The sequence below is a fragment of the Pelodiscus sinensis genome, chromosome 5, assembly GCF_052426305.1.
Source record: "Pelodiscus sinensis isolate ZL-2025 chromosome 5, ASM5242630v1, whole genome shotgun sequence".
Lineage (NCBI taxonomy): Eukaryota > Metazoa > Chordata > Testudines > Trionychidae > Pelodiscus > Pelodiscus sinensis.
Genome location: NC_143056.1, coordinates 91,566,694 through 91,587,481, shown reverse-complemented (window position 1 = coordinate 91,587,481; position 20,788 = coordinate 91,566,694). Strand labels below are relative to the sequence as shown.

At 43.2% G+C, this 20,788-nt stretch overlaps 1 protein-coding gene across 4 annotated transcripts in view; it reads right to left on the bottom strand.

Moving 5' to 3' along the window:
• NELL1 (neural EGFL like 1) overlaps window positions 1–20,788 on the bottom strand; it is a 464,201-nt gene that overhangs the window by 400,650 nt on the left and 42,763 nt on the right. For all 4 annotated transcript variants that reach the window (XM_075927741.2, XM_075927743.2, XM_075927742.2 and 1 more), the window contains exon 4: window positions 2,157–2,327. In XM_075927741.2, the coding sequence (XP_075783856.1) occupies window positions 2,157–2,327 (171 nt within the window). The remainder of the gene's footprint in view (window positions 1–2,156; window positions 2,328–20,788) is intronic.

The following is a 20,788-nucleotide window of genomic DNA, read 5'->3' as shown; positions in this document are numbered from 1 at the left end:
ACCAAAGGTCCATCTAGCCCAGTATCCTGTCTTCCAATGGTGGTCAATGCCAGGTGCCTCAGAGGGAATGAACCTTCCCCTGTAACCTATTCCCAGCCTCTGACAACAGGCTACAAGCACCTTTCCTACCCATCCTGGCTAACAGTCATTGATTGACCTATCCTCCATGAATTTATCTAGTTCTTTTTTGAACTCTGTTAAATTTCTAGTTTTCCTCTGGCAAGGGGTTCCACGGGTTGACTGTGCATTGTGTGAAGAAATACTTCCTTTTTAAAAAAAAATCTGCTACCTATTAATTTCATTTGGTGACTCTTAGTTTGTGTTATGGGAGTAACTAAATTTTTCTTTATCTACTTTTTCCACATTGGTGATGATTGTATAGATCTCTATCATATTCCCCCTTAGTCATCTCTTTTCTAAGCTGAAAAGTCACAGTTTTATTAATCTCTCATCATATGGCAATCATTCCAAACTCCTAACCATTTTTTTTGCCCTTATCTGAACTTTTTCCAATGCCAAGTTACCTTTTTGAGATGAGACGACCAAAACTGCACTCAATATTCAAGGTGCAGGCATACCATGGATTTATAAAGAGGCAATAAGATATTATCTGTTTTATTTTCTATCCCTTTTTCAATTACTCCAAACATTGTTTGCTTTTTTTAAAACTGCTGCTGCACATAGTTCTCTGAAAACATTCACTCAATCACAGTGACTCCAAGATCTTTCTTGAGTGGTAATAGCTAATTTAGTCCCCATCATTTTGTATATATAGTTGGGTTTATTTTTTCCAATGTGCATTACTTTGCATTTATCAACATTAAAATTCAATTGCCATTTTGTTGCTCAGTCACCTACTTTTGTGAGATCCTTTTGAAGCTCTTCACAGTCTGCTTTGGACTTAACAATCTTGAGCAGTTTAGTATCATCTTCAAATGTTGCCACCTGACTGTTAACCCCTTTCTCCAGATCATTTATAAATGTTGAATAGGATTGGTCCCAGAACAGACCCTTGTGGGACCCCACAAGTTACCTCCCTCCATTCTGAAAACTGACCACTTATTCCTACCTTTTGTTTCCTGTCTTTTAACCAGTTATCAATCCATGAGAGAACCTTCCCTCTTATTCCATCACGGCTTACTTTGCTTAAAACCCTTTGGTGAAGGACCTTGTCAAAGGCTTCCTGGAAATCTAAGTATACTCTGTCCACTGGATCCCCCTTCTCCACATACTTTTGACCACCTCAAAGAATTCCAATAGATTAGTAAGGCAGGATTTCCCTCCACAGAAACCATGCTGACTTTTCCCCAAGAAATCAGGTTCTTCTATGTGTCTGACAATTCTGTTTTTTACTATAGTTTCAACCAATTTACCCACTATTGAAGTTAGACTTACCTGTTTGTAATTGCCAGGATCACCTCTAGAGCCCTTTTTGAAAATTGGCATCACATTAGCTATCTTCTAGTCATCTGGTACAAAAGCTGATTTAAAAGCTAGGTTACAAACCAGTTAGTGGTTCTGCAAATTCACATCTGAGTTCTTTTAGAACTCAAGTGAATGCCATCTAATCCTGGTGACTTGTTACTATTTGGTTTAAAAAGGAGAAGGTTTTGAACCAAATTGATAAAATAAGATAGTGAACTGACATCCAGAAAAGAAATGGCACCAAATATGAATTTTTAAGAAGTGCAGCCCCATTTAGAATTTTTCCTTTAGAAAAGATATTTAGGTTGTTTTGTTTAAAGAACACTTGATTATATAAAATGAAATTAGGAACTCAAACAACAAGTGCATAAATTTTCCAAGTTTTCAGGCATGCTGAGTAAAGCAGTCCACAAACAGAACTGATTACACAGTCCTGTATCACACTTGCATGTAATCACAGCTGAAAACAACATCAGCCAGTATATATAGTACACCGAAGTATATTTAAGACTCCCCAATCAGCAATCGACCTTTCCTCCAGGTTCATAATCACAATGTACCATTTCATGTTTATGCTTTGTTTTCTTTCTCCCTCTATTGCATTTGGCCACAATAGAATACAGAACAGTGCTTTTTTCCTCTCCGGTTGCAGTTTTGTTCTGTGGGGGTGGGGGGGAAGGAGGGAGAGTAGCTTGTATTTCTCAAAAAAAAAATACAGAACAATTTCTTACCTGTTGCAATCAACATGAAGCAGAAGGTGGGATGCGCTAAGTGACAGTGCAATCTTGTGCCACTGTCCATCTGCCATCCGGTATGGAAACACCTCTGTTCTTGCCTTTCCATTAAATCTGTAATGATATCTAATCTCGTCCCTCAGGCCGCTGCTCTCCAGTTCAAAGTAGCTGCATTTGAAAGATGAAGAATCAGTTCCATTTTTAGATTGTTATCATTCCCATTTCCCTCCTTCTATTCTAAGGCTTAAAAACAGTTCATGCATTTGAAAATTAACCAATCCCAATGCATTAGCTAGCAAATCGAAAACAGGTTACATGCTATGGGGGTTTAGATCTTCTAATTTATTATTTTTAATAAAAAGAGAAAGTGAGAATTATATTTTACACTCAGGGCATAAAAATATTTAACACGTTTTTATGAAGATTGTGCATGTTAAAAACACTATGAGCCATCCGAGATCAAAGATTATTTTTTTTAAAATCCACAGTACAGCTTCAGCACTCCAGTTGTAACAAAAGCATCCTTCAATGGCTCTACTCACGAGCTTCATCTCTGGGCTGGATCTGAATGGCATCCTTGACATGATGGGCTCTATGCACCATTACTAATGCCAAAGAAGAGGTACTACAGGAAGACCACACCAGATAATTAACAGAATAGTACCCACTTCTCAGAAACCTCATTTTAAAAGGCTTGTTTTTACATTTCTCCCTAAAAAATTGTGCTTAATCCATTTATTGACTTATTTTTAGGGCTGCAATGTTTCAGCTTTACAGGGAAATTAAAGTTACCAGCTAGAGGTCTGGCACGGTCAAGCAGAATGCTGGGATATTTGTCACAGCAGAACAGTTACAGGATAGCACTTGCTTGGTAAAAATAAAACCCAACATTTTTATTTGGCTCAAACAATAGGTAGCTTCACAGTTGCTGGAGGAACTAGACAGCCGGGTCATTTTTAAAGAAAGCTCAGTCCCTGTAAAAGGTACCATGCTAGCAGTCTGGCAACTGGGCCTTTTCTTTTACACCAAAAACGGCACCGCAACAGTGGCACCAGAACAACTTCCCCAAGCTGGTCTACTAGGGACAGCCACCAAAGACAGTAGGAGAGACTGGCCCTGATGCAGAGAGTGGCCTGCCAACTGGGGATGGGGAGGGGAGAGAAAAGGGGCAATTATTCAGGGGCCTGAGACATTTGACAAGGACCAGGTAGTCTCAGCCACCACCACTGCCAGCAGCACAGCAGGGTTAAGGCAGGCTTCCTGCCTCCCTCATTCCACGTTGCTCCTGGAAGCAGCTAACAAGTCCCTGTCGCTCTAGATGGAGGAGAGAGTCTGCAGTGCTGCCCCAGTCCTGAACACTGACTCCGCAGCTCTCACTGGCTGAGGGTGGAGGCCAATGGAAGTTGTAAGAGTGGTGGCCTGTGGGCAATGGAGACAACTACTACTATGCTTCCATCTCTGAATCGGACTTGAATGGTGCCTGCCTAGTAGAGGTCTGCTGATTGCTCTCAGAAGCAACCCCCAGACTTCCTCCTGCATCCCATCATCCTGCCCCAGCCTAGAACCCACAACTCTCTCCCAGAGCCCGTATCCCCTCCCACAGCCCAGAATTTGCACTCAGACTCCCTGCCAGAGCCCACAGCCTCATCCAAACTCTGCCCCAGAGCCTGCACCCCACACCACTGCCTCAGCCTTATGAAAATGAGTGAGGAGGAGGGAGGGAGAGTGGAAGTGGAATGGGGTGCATTAAAAAAGGGAAAGAACAGAGGCATGGCTTCTGGGAAGAGGCGAGGCAAGGTTCTTTAGGTCTGTGTTATTAGACAGGTGGCAGCCCTCCCAGGTGCGCACATGGAAACCCTGGCTGTGCCAAGAGCACTGCCAAGGCACCACCCAGCGCAACCGGTAGCAACACCTAGATGCCATGTGGACTGTGTCTGCATGGCTGCAACTTGTGCATGTGAGGGGGTTCCCCATTGATTTTCTGCTCGGGGGTTCAGGATTACTGTCGGTGGGTCAGCCTCTGGGCCTGTCATAACATTGACAAGGAAGAATGTGGGCAGGAGCTAAGGCTATGTCTAGACTACATAGAATTTTCGAAAGAGGATATGCAAATTCCATAGGAATTTTGAATGTAGTCTGGAGGCGGGTTTTTGGGGGGGGGGGACCCTTTTTCAAAAATCTGCTCTTCCTTAAAAAAAGAGGTTTACACGAGCCTGTCATAACATTGACAAGGAAGAATGTGGGCAGGAGCTAAGGCTATGTCTAGACTACATAGAATTTTCGAAAGAGGATATGCAAATTCCATAGGAATTTTGAATGTAGTCTGGAGGCGGGTTTTGGGGGGGGGAACCCTTTTTCAAAAACCTGCGCTTCCTTAAAAAAGGAGGTTTACACGGTTTTTCCCCAAAAAACCAGCATCCAAACTACTTTCACTTTCGAAAGATCCTCTTTCAAAAGTGAGATTGGAAGAAGATATGCAAATTCCCATGGAATTTGAATATCATACTCTTTCAGGGGGAAAAAACATGGTTTAGACATGCCCTCAGAAGAAAAGAGTGGACCTAAGGAGGACCACACAATTCTCATGGCTTAGCAAGAAGCATAAATGCACTGCCCTCCAATGCTGTAAGTAGGCTTGCCAATGGGGGGACATAAAAGGGGCAATTTCCCCAGGACCAAGTGATTCAAAGGAGCCTGGTGTTCCAGCACTGCCACAGTAACAGAGGAAGTGGCCAAAGTCCTGGGCTCTTTAAAAATTGTCGCCAGAATGGCACACCGGAGTACCAAGACACACACTAAGATGAGTTATGGGCTAGGAGGCATGCCATGCTCTGTGCAGGGCTGAGGGCTAGTTGCCCTCAGCCCTGCTCCTCCCTGCAGCGCAGAGCCAGTCACCCTCCCAATGTTGCTCAGGGGCCTGCAGAGGTTCTGCTCAGTTCTTCCAGCAGTAGATATGGTTTGGAGCTTTGGGAGGGGACTGGACATAAGGTAAGCAGAAGAGAGAAGGAGACTCAAAGAAGGAAAGTAATGAATAAGGAAAGAAAATGATTGGGCAGAGACAAGAATGGAAATGGACAAGGAGGAAGAGACAAGAATGGAAATGGACAAGGAGGAAGAGACAAGAATGGAAATGGACAAATAGCTGTTTGCTGGTGGTAAATCAAAATTTGAATCAAGCTGAAGCTAGGATTGCTGAATGGGAGTCTGCAGGCTTACACCATTGGTGTGGCAGCAGAGGGGGAGTGCTTTCATAGACACATAGAACACTAGAACCGGAAGGGACCTCAAGAGGTCATCGAGTCCAGTCCCCTGCCCTCATGGCAGGACCAGTACCATTGCTTCACTCTCCAGCAAGCTTCTCTGAAAGAGGAAAGAAAAATCAATCTTGAGGAGCCTGCCCTTCACAGCCAGAAAGCGATTTCCATATTACATTTGGAAGAGCACAGAGAATAAACAGGAGGAGGCAGGGACCCTTACTCAGAGAAGACTAAAGACCAAAACAAGGAAAAAAGAGGAACAGGACCTAATGGTGTGTAGGAGAGGTAATACACCCGCCCAACTTTTTAAATCAGGAAAAACAGAGGAGTAAAATAGGGATGCATCATTTACAATCACCAAAATATATGGGATTAGAGAAACTTTTCTGAGGGATAAAAAGCAGAAAGATGCCTATTAGCTAAAAAGCCTCCAGAGATTATAAGTGAAAATATTTCAAAGAGCTCATTTGTTCATGGTCATTTGTCTACTTCTAGCATGTTACACAGTACTAGTAGTTTCACTGTGGTCAATGTGACTGTCCTGGTTCCTGTGCATCAGCACAATGGTGTGCCATTTGGGATACAAGTGCTTCCAGGAATGACAACCCCAAAACAGAAAACTCTTTGTACTTGTCAATTAACAAGTACATATAATGTAATTTTGCTTATTTTGTAATCCTGTCTTCTCCTTTACAAAACAAAAACAAAACAAAATAAACACACCCACACCCTGCAAACAACACTGTTTGGCCTAAAATATCTGACAGTAGAAAGGTATAAAATCTGAAACAGATTGTTGACACTTGGAGGAGAGATGGGAAAGGGTGGGGAAAATGTGTGGGGGTTTTTCCCTCATTTGAGGAGTGTCAGTTCAGAGTTCCTTCCACGTACCAATCCAATTAATTGGAAAACTAAGAAGAAATATCCATCTAAAATGCTGGATTCCAGCCAACTGAAAGACTGCAAACATCTCATCCCCTTAATGGACAACAATGAAATTAAACATCAAATTGATGGACAGAGGAGGCCTGCATGTAAAATAGGCTGGCAGAGAAACACTTAACCGCTAGTCTCTGATACATTCTGCTACTTCACCTGACACATTTCACATAGTTATTGATTTTCTTTCAAATACACAGAGGGAATTAACAATTCAGATTATCATTGTTCAAGGCAATGATTCTCCAACTGTGGCCCAAATCTCTTGAGCAGTGATGCTTCTAGTTCATTATAGCTGAATCTCAGATTTTAGTGTTTCCAGAGACTTTAACCAATTACACTAAACACGAAACAAACAAAAATCAAGCACTTCTCTTGTGACCATTGCATGGCTTTCTTTTGTCAGGTCTTCCTTTGATGTAAATTCAGCTGTGATCAAATTTGCAGGGGACACCAAATGGTGGGGCAGCAAACACACAGGAGAGACAGAGTTACACTTCAGTAAGACCTGGCAAGACTGGAGTAGTGGGAGCTACAGGCAATAAGGGAGATTCATTACTAACAAATGTAAAATCCCACCACCCAAGGAAAGGAAATGATTAGTGCAGATAGAACAAGAAGAGCTGTAACTCAATAGACCCTCTTAGAATATTAAAGTGTATGGAGGGGTAGGGGTGGGGGGGGGTCTTCATCACTGACATCTGAAAGCTTTCCAACAGAAACTGCTGGGAGCTCTTCAGGTGAGGGACAGCTTTTTATTCAGTGTCTGTTCAATGATTGGGGGCCATAGGTGCTATAACCCATAAAATACATAAAATAATAATCAGTGCCACCAGAGGAGTACAAAGGGGGAGGAATCAGCGTGTTGACCAGTCATACTTTGCACTTAGGGCAGTGCCCCTTCCCTTTGAGAATCTTCAAGAAGCTTCCAAATGTCAATTACATTAAACCACAAAATATGCCTTTGAGGCAGATACCATAACCCCCATGTCACAGATGAAAACACAAAGAACAGAAAGGTTACACCATCTGCCCAAGGTCCCACAGGGCATCACTATCAGAACATAGGGTCCCAATCGACACTTCAGTGCCCACAAGGACATCTCCACATACTAACAGACAATGATGACAATTAACATTCTTAGGATCAATGTATCACATTCATCAACCCATGACACTTGGTCTTGACTGCCAGCTCAAAAATTTTCCAGTTACAGATTAATTTGGCTACCCCTCTGATGCTCAAAATAAAGCAGGGATAATAAAATGGCTCTTTCAAAAGGCACATGCATTCACTCACCTTATACTGTACTTTCCTATCACAAAAGGCTTGTACACCAATGTCAACAACAAAAATACTCAGAGCCAGATTTTCATTTACACGGAGATCCCTTTGCACAACTCTGGCACCGTAAGGCCAACTGCGATCTTTGCTTCAGCCTGTGAGGCAACTTCAAAGAGCTAGCATGAGCCTTGCAAACCAACTCTGTCTACTTGAGCCAGGATGCTCACTGCCATGAATTCTGTTCATGTGCCCTAACTAAAAGGCTTTAGAGTAAGGAGACATTGCACCAGTCTTACATTAGTTGGTCAATTGTTTTTCCCCACCGAAGCGGTATGCAGAGCTACATAAACTACAAACCAGAGACACTGAAAGCTCCTGGGTATGTGCGTGGCAGGAGGAAGGGGGGAGGGGTGATAAAAATGCTGACTAGGATTTTTTTAAACGAGTTTAGCAGGGCAGACAAAAGGAAGTTTGCCTCTAAATTGCCCCAAGCAGCAACTAAGCATTATAGTGTTGTCTGAATCATACATCTGAGTGTAAGGTACAAGATAGTCAAAGGCAGATAAAAGCAAAATTTAAAAAATGAAGGAAAACATGGTAGACACACACACATGCCCACAAATGAAATGTATGTAGAACATTAAAAAAATTAACTGAGGAAGGTGTTGTGAAGGACCTTTTGTTGTCCAAATAAGAAGCAAAACAAAGGCAAAAGAATCTAGGTTTTCTAAAAGGAAGAGCTTTGTTGCTTTGTTAAGGAGAGCCTTAAAAGCTCATCTAAACAGCAATATCAAGAAGATTTTGGAAAGATTATTTTATTTCTTGGTACTTAATAAGAGCTCTGTCAATACAAAGGAGCTGCTTGCTACTGCTGGCAGTTTACAAGCTAGAACAGATAGGACAAGCACTGTCAATGAAGTTGCACTTAGGAAGTTAAATGTTTCATAATTGCCATCTGCTGTCAAAGCACAAAAAGAAGTCATTAAAGTGGATTTCTTTCTCCTCTTCACATAAGCAGCATGGAAGAGGGATGGACCACCTACAGAAATAATAAGGTGGCAGAAAATATATTTATGAGGTTTATCTCAGAAGCTTAAAGGACTGAGTGCAAGGTAAACAGCTACAATACGAAATGCATCACTTTCTGCAATGATTCTTAATAAGTCTAATAGCCACAGAGCTAATCATCTATTACCAATGTTTAGTTCGTTAATAAAGGACAATGTCCCAGCTCTGGAAAAATCAGTCAGATACAATACAGAATCGAATTTAAACCATATGAGTCAACCAGTACATGTTATAAGATAGAGTGGTTTTTCGGTTGGCAGGATTTAGTAATAATGGTTACTTCAGAGAATGAAGACAGGTATTGCTGCTGGCCTTGGAGATGATCCTCCTATTTTTGTGTCAAGCCACTGTCTAACAACATCCAAAACTGCCCAATTAAGGTTCAGTTGCAGGAAATTCTCTGTACAAGCAAGTGCAGCCATTTCTTCATCATATAGATTTGGTATACTATTTGAGTGCCCACAGCCTACACGCAACCCCTGGCAGGTTGGCCCCTCTGCTGAAGTATGAACATATCTCTAAACCAGGGGTGGGCAATTTTTAATGGGGGGCCAATCCAAGGTTTTGGCTAGTGGTCAAGGGCCGCACTTCTGTGGAGGGGTTTGCAGTCTGGGATGTAGGTTGGGTGCAGAAGGCAACTTGAGATAAGGGATGAGGGTGAGGGATCTGAGAGGGAGTTTGGGTGAAGGAGGAGGCTATGTCTGGGGCAGGAGCTTGGGATACACAGTCCATTAGGAGGTATGGATGCAAGAGAGGATTTTGGTCTGGGGGAGGGGCCTTTAGGAGGGGTGCAAAGGATTTGGGTGGTGACTTGAGGCAGGGAAATAGGGTGCAGGGCCAGGGAGGGGGTATATGGATGCAGGAGAGGATTCTGGCCTGTGGGAGGAATGCAGGAGGGGGTGCAGGGTCTGGGAGGGAGTTGGGACCTGGAAAAGGGGGAAGAGGGATACAGAGGGTTTGGGTAGTGGCCTGGGGCAGGTAGTCAGGGGGGCGAAAGGGGGTGAAGTGCCAGAGGGAGGAGCTTACCTGCAGAAATCTGAAACAGACTGACCAGTGCAGGCTGCTCACTGCTCAAAGTGGCTCAGCTCCTGGCATGGTGGGGCCATGGGGCGGGGGGAGGGGAGAGTGAATGGAGAGGGACGCAGAAGTCTGTCCACACTGACAAATATTCTCAGTTCCTATTGCCTGGAAATGGAGATTGGCCAATGGGAGCGGAGATATTTTGCTTGGTTGCGGAAACAGCATGAGAAGTCTCCCTCCTCCCTCTCCAGTTGCACAGAGTGGATAGCAGCAGACTTTTTAAAGCATGACCTGTTCTCTGCCTAAGGGTTCTGGCGAGGCAACCACGGGCCGGATCTGGTGGCTTGGTGGGCTGGATCCGACCTACTGGCAGCCTCTTGCCCACTCCTGCTCTACACAAAACCTGAGCCTGGACCTTATCTCACCTATACCTGTGTAAATCAAACAACTAAGGATATTAGCGTGTAATTGAATAGCAGTTTTAGTGATTACATTATTATTTGATAATCCTCAGGAGCGGGACCAGCAGCCAGTGTGCTCCTGGACCCACTCCTGGGGCGCGCTGTCACCCTGTGCTGCTGCCTCTCTATCAGAGGCAGCAACACAGAATGGCAGGAGGAAGCAGATCTGTGAGGTTGAAAAACTGGCTATCCGTGCAGACCACCTCCGCCTGCAACCCTGCACTGGGGGTCCGAGTTCTCCGCGGACAAAGGCTGCTCTGTAGGGGGCAGCAAGGTGGGGCAGGTGGGTCTTTGAAGCCAGCCTACATGGAGAGCCAACTAAAAAGCTGGCTCCCTGCTGTAGCCAGATAGGAACCCCCCTTGTAACATCCATTTTTCCTTGCCTGGAGCATACAGGGCACACAGAGCAGAAGGCCCAGGCTGTGTGACTGTGAATGGCTGTAAACAGAGATACGCCAATTGCTGACCAAGAGGCTGCCAAAGAGTGCCCTTGACTTAACCCATATTGATACGAACACACAGCCATCCACGGGGGGAGGAATCTCTCGCCCAGTAAAAAAATGTCTAGTACTCACAATTTAGTTCTCTCTCTTGCAAGTGTAAATTAACTTGAAACTTGCTTGTAAGAACTGGCGCCACAAAACGGACCAGTACAATTCGGCATCTTAGATAAGAAAGAGATATGGGCCCCCAGGGGTATAAAGATGGGTCCAGCAGCACATTTACTCTGAGCGTCAATCTACCATCTATCTGCTGGTCGGGTTAGGTGTTTGATTTCCCGAGGTTCCAAGGGGACGCCCACCTCGTATTCGTCTTTCCTAGGAATTGAGAGACCAGCCCTGGCCTGACATGCTGGAGTCGAGAGGCACAGAAAGGGGTAAAAATTGTACCTGGATGTGGTCCTTTGTCTTAAGTGTACACATAGACATAGAGCTCTTTAAAGATTAAGCTGTCACTTGGTACCATTATTTCTATTTTCTATCTTTATTTTCTTTGTAACCATTTTTAAAATCTGTGTTTGCTAACAGTTAAGAAAGAGAGCAATAGCCATTGTAACCATATGCTTTTATACATTTTTTTTTTAACAAATCTGTAACTGTTTAAGCTTTAACCTGACTCCTTCAGTTGCTGTAACAGAACCAAGCACAATTTAAAAGAACTTCAGCCGGTCATAAGGGACAGGTATAGGAAGAGCTTGGGCGTTTGGATCTGTGTCACTCCCAGGTGACAGATCCGCTGGGGCACTTCTCAGCCTTCCCTAGGCTGCCCGCTGTGAAGGAACCCTGTGTTCTAGCAGCTAAAATATGAGGTGTAATAAGCTCTTCCTATATAAAGGGGCGTCTGTTGGCCTGCTGACCACCCTCTGCGACGGGACCCCGGTCCTAAAGACACGGACGTTAAACCTTTTCTCGGAAACACACACACACACACACACACACACTACCCTGACCGTCGGCTGACACCTGCACATATCAGCTCCTGGCTGCCCCTATCACCCTCTGCACTGCTCCTCTCTATCAGAGGCAGCAGTGCACGGGTTTCAGGGCAGATTGATCCAGTGCTTGCATGGAGTCGATTTAAACTGGCTCCCCACAGTTACCAGCCTCCCTCCCGCCCCCGCTTCCTCTGATATAGAGACAGCAAGGGTCAGTGGGGGAATGCCTGTAGTCAACAGGATTAACCAAGAAGCCCAGGCTTATCAGTTAATCATGTAGTCGTCTACATGTGGACATCCCTAAAGTGGAGAATCAGGTGCAATCTACATAAAAAATGTTTAAAAACATGGGCTGGTGTAGACTGTGTCATTGCCTTCAGGGAAGCTGCATCTATTCACATCACTAGAGAATTTGGCTACATATTCACTTGCAGAAATGTTACCCAGATTTAGAAATTACTAAGGAAGTGCATAAAAGGCAAAGAATGAATAAAGGTAACTCAAAAGAATATTACTGGCTTTATTCTAAAGTATTAATTCTCTTAGAAATAGTTCCCTCACTATCAAATTACTGTCTTTTCTTCCTCTTTCTTTGCAAGATGGATGAAAGCCTCTCTCAACTGCAATGACAAAGAAAGGCTACTTGCTCCTGAAATAAATGTGCTCTGTGTTACACCCATTCTATGTTCCGCGAGTTGTAGAGACATATAAATGAGAAGAATATAAGACTGGGCAAACAGCAGTGCCCCCTTCCTCCCATTTATACCCTCAGGGAAGAGCTAAGGGAAGCAAATGAAGGAAATTTTTGACATCTCGCTCCTTGAATTCTAAGCATAATAGTGCAAACTGATCCTTATTGTACCACCACAGAAATCAATGGAGTTGCATCATCCATGAATTTTGAGCATTTGAGAGGCTTCTGTTGCATTTTGTTTTTAAAGCTTCTGGATAAGGGCCAACAGTTTGTTAACATGGTGAACTAATGCTCTTCCCCATCCGTGTTTCTGTGAAATGCACAAAAGCTGAAGTCTGGCCAGGTTAACAGCTACTTAGGCCACTGTGGGCAGCCCTGGATCCTCCATCTGACCTGCACAGGGTTCCTGAGAGCAACCCTCCACCTTGGTTCCCATCCCACCCCCGGGATATGCCACTGCGGGCACGTGGAGTGTCTAAAGTTCCCCACAATAGCCTAGGAGGATGTTACCCTGACCATGCTCCAGCTTTGCACCTGGCTGTGGGATGGGGCTTTGGGAGGAAGAGGGACAGAGGGGCAGGGCCTCGTGGCCCACTCATTTTTATGAAGGATCCAGTGATGCTGGCTAGACTCAGAAGCCAGGCGTCAGAGCCAAGCATCAGAGCAGGAGTCAGTTCCAGGTTACCTGTAGTGAGATAAGGCAGTGGCCAAGGCAGGAGCACAGCTGGATCAAAGCAGGAGTATGACTGGGATCAAGCAGATGCGGGACCTATCATGGTCATGAGTGAATGCTTTGGGCAGCTGGACTGCCATCCCTTCTAACCAACCAAGCAGTCCACTACAGACCAGCTGCTATTAGGCTGTCCAGAGAACAACTTTGTTGCAAGCTCTCGTTCTGGACAGTATCTATTTTTCCTGCAGGAACTGCAGCACCCACAAAAACAAGGTGGGCCTCGGAATTCATTTCTCCTGACCAAAACTGGGAGTCAATAAGCAAGTCTAAAAAATACCAACATGGACATCTCCCTAGGGAAACTGTCTATCATATACAGCCCTGCTTCTCTGACATGTCAGACTGATGCTGAGTTGGAAAGGGTGGTCTTTTGTATTTTCCAACTTACATTACAGGCAGCCTTTTATCACCTTTTTGATAACGCTATCCAGGTACAAATGATTTGAGTGTATTTTTCAGGATGAAAAACTTGTCGCCACTAAGTGTTGGTTATTGGTATTTTTAAGGAATGATGATCTGCATATTTTAAGGAGATGCTCAGAAACAGGATGTGATTTGACAGATGAAATGCTCAAATATGTACTATGAACACACACATCACTTGAGCAATAGTGAACTATTTGGAGAGCCTGGCAAAAGATACTACTTTGTTAGGATGTAAATTACTGCTGCTCCCTTCCCCTCCTTTATAGAGCACCTGAAGATTATCATGCTGAGGATGATCATGTGTCATCAGTCACCTATTCAAATTCTAGCACCAGAGCAAAAAAACCAAAATTATGTTGTTAAATTCAGAATGGGTTTTAGGTACATAAAAAAATTGGACATTTTAAAATCATTACAAGTCCTTTGGAGATGGACATTATTATCCTACAATCAACTCGATGTGTTTTACAATCCCTCTGCTCACATTTGGAACTCTTGTGTACCTCACACAAGGGTCCTGTTAAGAGAGGATAATGCCTGCCTTATTGAAGTTTATTGCTTGATCATTATCCTTTTCTCATCATAATCATGCTTAAGCTTTAACCAGGCACTTGACAACTCATTTCAGTTCAAGATCATGGGAATAAGATACTCAGCAGTATACTGTAACCTGGAAACAGCTGCTATGGATGCAGTGGCCAAAGGAAATGGGATAGATAATGCCAAAGAATGAAAATCTGAGACAAAAATGTATGAACACCTGAAATAGATGTGTGGTGAGGGGAGATTAAAAGGAGGATTGATTGGGTTCATCTATCAGCTACTCTGGAGAATTAGCTTTATGTAATCACCCAGCTCTACTGAGGCATAGACCCTATCCTCTAATTGCCACGATTGGAAGTTTTATTTAGAAACACTACTGATCTCAGGATGCATTCAATAAAATGGCATCTCTGCAGTTCTAAAAAACAGCTGAATGAGGCTGGTCTAAAAGGCTGTGGATTCTTCTCAACAGCCTCTGCAGAGACAACAATGCTTTCAATTTCATCTTCTATGGTGTGGTCATCTAAAACTGGACACTACTGGAGATTGAATTAAACCTATAATCTTGCCTACCATTATAGTATCCACTACTGATCTTTGGAAACATAACGCTTAGTCAGTGTTCACAGGATCTCTCTGTGGATTACTTTTTAACCTCTTACATATAACTGTAAAAATCCCCATTATGGTGAGGGAAATGAAAAAGTAAGGCAGATTTAAGGTTGTAATTCTATTGCATCCCAACGCTATTTTAGAAATTTGAGGGCACAAAAATGGGACTTCCTTGGGCTACCATACTCCAAATCCAAATCTATCAATCAGAAAAAATGAAGTGCTGCTCATTTGTACACTTATACTATCGATCCTTAAAGGGAAGAGAATGCAGTCAAATCAATACCTTTAACCGGCCCCTCTTTTTCTACTGGAGTACTTTATCTTAACCTAGTCTGAAATGTAATGATATAAGCCTCCATTGCGACATTAAAGGTGCATGTGTCTTTTGTCTTACAGTTCTTCTGCGTGCCAGAAGGAGGATATCAAACTGCATGGCATTTAGCCTTTATGAGATTCAAATGTGCCTGTATTTGCAGCTAGGCAAATATTTATCAATACAATGTTCTTTTCTTGTTTGATTATATAAGAGAAAACGATAACCCTAAAGTCTGACTGGCAAACTTAGGCAACTTCCTGAAGAATAGAGTAAAAGATAACTTCAGTTCAGAGTATATGGTAAAAAGACTAACTTCAACATTTTCTAGGATCATATGCCAGAACATCTATTTCCTCCATTGTTGGTACAACTGCCCCCCTGCCTGTCAAGATGACAAGCTCTTGCTAGGTCATATGAAACCAAGGAAGTGATAGTACCTGGCAGAGAGAAGAGACAACATCACATCTTTATTCAAAGGATCTGCTCATCCTCAGACCACATGGGTGGAACAGGAGTCTGTGACTAGCTAATTTATGTGGAAAATACTTTCGGTAGTGAACCTGCATAGCTCTTCCTTGGAGGGGTTTGGATCCTACACTTATAGGGAGATGACACACAGTTGTTTCTTCAGTGTGCAGAATGACCACCTATATGATTCTGACTTAGAAGAAAAATACTCATACCACTGTAACAACCACCACCAGCAACCATCACAGCTCATAATCATTCAAACCTGGGATCTTCAGCATCACAGTTGCGATCCCCTGAGGGAGAGCAGTAGCACTGCCATCAGCTAAAGCAGCCAGGTCATTATCCTTTGATGAACCAGCTACTAATAGGGGACTTGATGCAGGCTGAGCTAGCATGAGATCTACAGCCAAGTCATGGACAGGATCTGGGTATCTTGACTAGAACTGACTGAAATATGGAAAGTATTTTCAGAGTGGAGAAAACTCTGGGACTACACAACAGTTATAGGTCAGACAGACAACTCTGTACTGAACAAACACCCCTTCTTCAGACCTCATGAGAGGGAGGTGGCCCTCTTAGCTCACTCAGGAAAAGATGCTTGTTCTCAGATAGCAAGAGAGTAGGCAAAAAATGACAGATACAATGCTGCTGGATCCAACCCTCTGCTCCTCACCCCCCATTGCTCTACCAGGCATGTTCACCATTCCACTGCGACCAAGCATGCCCCCTTGCAGGGAAGTGTAGAGTTGCAGATGAGCCTCAACTGATTTTTCTCTCGGGCGGGATATCTGCAAGTCCACACAGCCAGTGAAGTGAGTGCTGAAGAGATGCTGCATGTGGATCTCTCATTTATTAATAGAAAAGCCGACGTAGAATATGAACATAACTTTCACCCCAAAACCCCATTCTTAGCCCAGGTCCCCCACCGGAATCAAGTGTTCACTTCTACCCAGGCTCTTTCTCTAGGGTTCTCTTGGTCTCCATCTCTTCCCCTGACATAGGGCCTCTTGCTCTTACCAAAGTAGCACTCTCCTCTGAAGCCTAGGGAAATCAGTCCACTACAACTCTATTCCAGGAGAGAGGGTGATCCTTCCTAGGCCAGGCTTCAGGGAGACCTCCCCCCCCCCCCCCCCCAGCTGAGACCCAGCCCTCCAGGATGCTTGCTGCCTGCAGTCCTCCTTGTAGGAGGCTTCCCGCCCCCCCCCCCCAGCAGCTCCCTTTACATGCTCCCTATGCTGGCAAGGAGCCCACCTGCTAGGCCCCCTCAGCCCTCTCACTCAGACTTCTCTTGGAGATCCCTTCCACAGGAGTCCCCCACTCCTCCTTTGGAGTTTGCTCCAACTGATCTTTGATCATTTATGAGGTCCAGGTGCTTGTTTACTAAGCAGCCCCCTGGGGCAGTCAAATAACCTCACGTGGGGCCATAAGGCAGTCAGGGCAGATTAGACCCTAATCCTCCCCACCCCCCACCCCAAAAAAAAGCAGCTCTCCCATGACACCACATAGTAATTGATGGTGTTTACTATACAGCAGAATACAGAACCTGCTGTGAGGGAAGAATCAATTTAATAAGTGCCAGGGAAAAACAACCTCTCCCTTAAGTGGGCTGATGCTGTGCCCTAGTGTCCATTCACTTTTGGGATAATTGTCCTGGTCCCATATGGCTGCAGGAAGCCCTAACCGCATCTCTGACAAATGACAGCTCTCCATGCAGCCCAACCAACCAGAGGGAGAAATCCAATTTGGCCCTTTAGGGAGACAAAAGTCACTTTGATGGTTAGAGTGGCTCCAGGAGCTATTACCTGGTTAGCAGAGGCCTGGTTCCAAAATGCCAGTAGAATGGATATAAAACTGTCAATTAGCTGAGAACAATTAGTCCTGTGGCATCTTAAGAGATTAACAAAATATACAAGTAGTATCATGAGCTTTCATGGGCAAAGCCCTCTTCTTCAGATGAGCAGCTGAGAAAGTAGCTTCAATCTAAATTACAAGGGATTCCAACAGAGTGCCCTAAAACAAGCAACTTAAATAACTCAGAATGCTGAGAGGCTTCCTAGGGAACCTACAAAGTCTGCTTGTAGCCAACCCTGACATTTCAGCGCTGTCCAATTTTGCTTTAAAGCATTTCAGGCTGTCATCCCTTCCATTCCAATTGCTGACAAGGAACAGCCATCATGTTTCAACAGCTGGTTATTGCCAGTGCATTAATGCTTCAGATGGACAACAAGTGTCAGCCCATTGTACATAAGCCAGCTGCTCTCAGTGGGAGGCCTCAAGATGGCAGGTAGCTCCTCTTCTTTCATAGTGCTATATCACTGGGAGCTATGTGGAGTTGTAATTTCTCCCCTGCCCCCCAGCCTTTTTCCTTCTCTCTACTAGAATCCAGAGGCAGCACCTGATCCTTTGCACATTGTAGTTCATAATCTTTTTTACAATGATTTCAATGACCTTTGGATAGGGCCCTCAGCACCAAAAACTAAATGCCATTGTCAGCCAGGTTCACCAGTTCTTTTTACTCTTCACAAAGTGTGCATGTACACTTTACAGACACTGTACGCCTGCTAATTCAGAGGCAAGTGAAATGAGCCAGACTCTTAAAACATTCTGGGCGTACTGCATACAGCTTAAGTGATTCAACATATAAATATTAATGAAGCCATGACTTTTGCCCTAAAACATAAAGGTTAATGGCGATATTTACCGTTTTTCCATTTCTTGAATACTGTACAACCCAGAATCTAATATGCATATAAACAAGTTGGAATAAGTCATTAAAAATGCCACACTAAATAACTGATCCTTCAGTTTTACAATTAGAATCAAAAGTTCCTTGCACAGATTCCTTTTTCCTAATTAGATTTCAATTTTTATTTAATTAGTTTGTTACTTGTAAAATCTGGCATGGACCATTATACCAGCTCTGTTGCAGCTTCTTTCGTATTTTTTCCCTTAGTGGGTTGTACTAAGTACAGTAAACTTCATACTGGGGTCAGTGGTCTAGTGCAGAAAGCATTTTCAGATGAACTGCAAATCTGCTTTGGTTGTAATGGTGGAGAACATGCAATACATGCAGCAGTAACACTCAAAAGATATTGGAAAAAAAACCTTAAACAACAATGGTCCTATAGCACGTTAGAGACCAACCAAAAATAGATAGCATAATGTGCTTTCGTGGGCACAACGCACTTCTTCAGATGACATTTGAAGATGACCTTTTTGGTTAGTCTTTAAGGATATGTCTACACAGCAATATTGTTTGGAAATAACTAGCATTATTTCAAAATAACTTAGTCCATGTCTACACAGCAGACAGTTATTTTGAAATAATGTCAAAATACTGTCAAGCTGGAGAATTTATTACTATGACTCCTGTAGCCCTCATTGTATGAGGAGTAAGGGAATTCGAAGGCAGAGTGCTCTATTTCAAAATAGGTGCTGTGTGGATGCTCCCAATTTCAAAATTACCTATTTCGAAATAAACTATGCAATTGACATAGCTCAATTTGTGTAGCTTATTTCAAGTTAAGCCCTGCTGCATAGACGCATACTAAGGTGATACGGGACCATGTTGTTTTTAATTTTTTTTTTTTTTTTTTTTTTTTAAGTTACGGACTAACATGGCTATCCCTCTGAGACTTTTAAACGGTACTGGAAACATTTTAGTTATGAATACACGAGTTTATAGCAGAGCATCCCTGTGCCAGTGTGGTTTGCCACACTTGCAACTGAAAGGCCAAATTCAAATCCTATTTGATATGTTTTATACTACAGTGAAGCTAACTCCTGAAATTTTATCCTAAGTCTTTCAATACTTGGCACTTTTTCTAAAGCCCCAATTCCTAGAGTCAGGTGATAATGTAAGCAATTAAGCTTTTATTCTTCAAGAAAGTTATTTTGTAGCCTTCATGGCTAAACAGAAAAACTTGGAAACATGAATCCTAAAAGGCCAAATCCCTCAGGGAAATAAAAAGAACCCAAAATATACTATTATTTAAAAAAAATTCTCATGACTTCTTTAGTCTTGTCTCATAACTTCAGAGCACTTTGCACTGGCAATATTGCTTTAACTCCAGTGATTTCAGTGAATCTCCTCCTGATTCAAAACCAGGTCTAAAACCTGTCACAAAGCCCTCTTCTTCTACCTGACAAAGTTCAGCCATAATCAAATTGTCTGACAATGGCAGGGTGCCCAATTTCAGCATGATCTGGTGAGAGAACTGCAGGAGGTGAAGGAAGAGTTGATACGAATACATGAAAAGTACTACACACAGCAATGGAAATAGAAGATAGTGGGTGAGACATACGCAAGCAGCTTCACTCTTCACATTAAAGTGAGTGTTTCATCTTTCTTCCTTAGTACAACTTAATATCACTCTTGTCGGTTGCCAAGTACTATAACTATTGAAAAGGTGTGGAACCAGGACTGAGAGAAAGTTCTCTTAGAGATCTCCATCAACAAAAGGTGAATAATAGACAAGACAACGGGAATCACTACTATAGTGCTTCATATTGCTCCTTACCCTCGCACCTTACTAAACTCCGGTCATCTGAAGAAGTGGGCTGTTCCCACGAAAGCTCATGATACCACCTACATGTTTTGTTAATCTATAAAATGATACAAGACCATTTGTTAAGTTTATACCCTTCCCGTAACGCTTCCCCGCCCCCAAACACTGAATTGCATTCCCTTTTGCATTCTCTGCGTACATCCTAACTTATTTACCATTTGATTGTCCATATACCCATTTCCCCTTTCCCTCCCCCCCTTTCTGTTGCTGTTCTCCTCCTTATACCTTCAAGATGTACTCTTCTGGAGATGGAAAAATCCTATTGTGTCACATATAGTCGTCATCCCCCTCCTCTCCTCCCGTATAAGAGCAAAGACTGTCCCCTATAATTCTCTAGGGATTTGTCCCACCTAGTTTTAAACCTGTAAAGAAAAGGAGCTTCCATCATTTTCACTGGAGGACAATGCCACAGCCCAGTAATTCTCAGCATTCAAAAGTTAGCAGCATTTTCAAGCTTGCTAGCCTATCACCTTAACAGGATGCCTTTGAGAAAGACAGAAAAACAGCACATCTGGGAAGCTGTTTTAATTAGTACACAATATATAAGGGTGAATTAAATAAAAGTTACAATCAACTACCCTTAGCTATAATTCTCTCTACTTATACAATCTATAATTTAAAACATCACAACTATTTATTGCTGAGAAAAATCAAAACAGTTTATTAACAAAGTCTTCTGATTGCAGAGGAAAGTCCACTGCCAGAAAAGCAGCTGTATAATCAGGAATTCTGCAGTGGGTTAGATTCTGAGAAGCCAACAGGAGTTTTGACTCATGAAGGACACAGAATCTGTCCCAT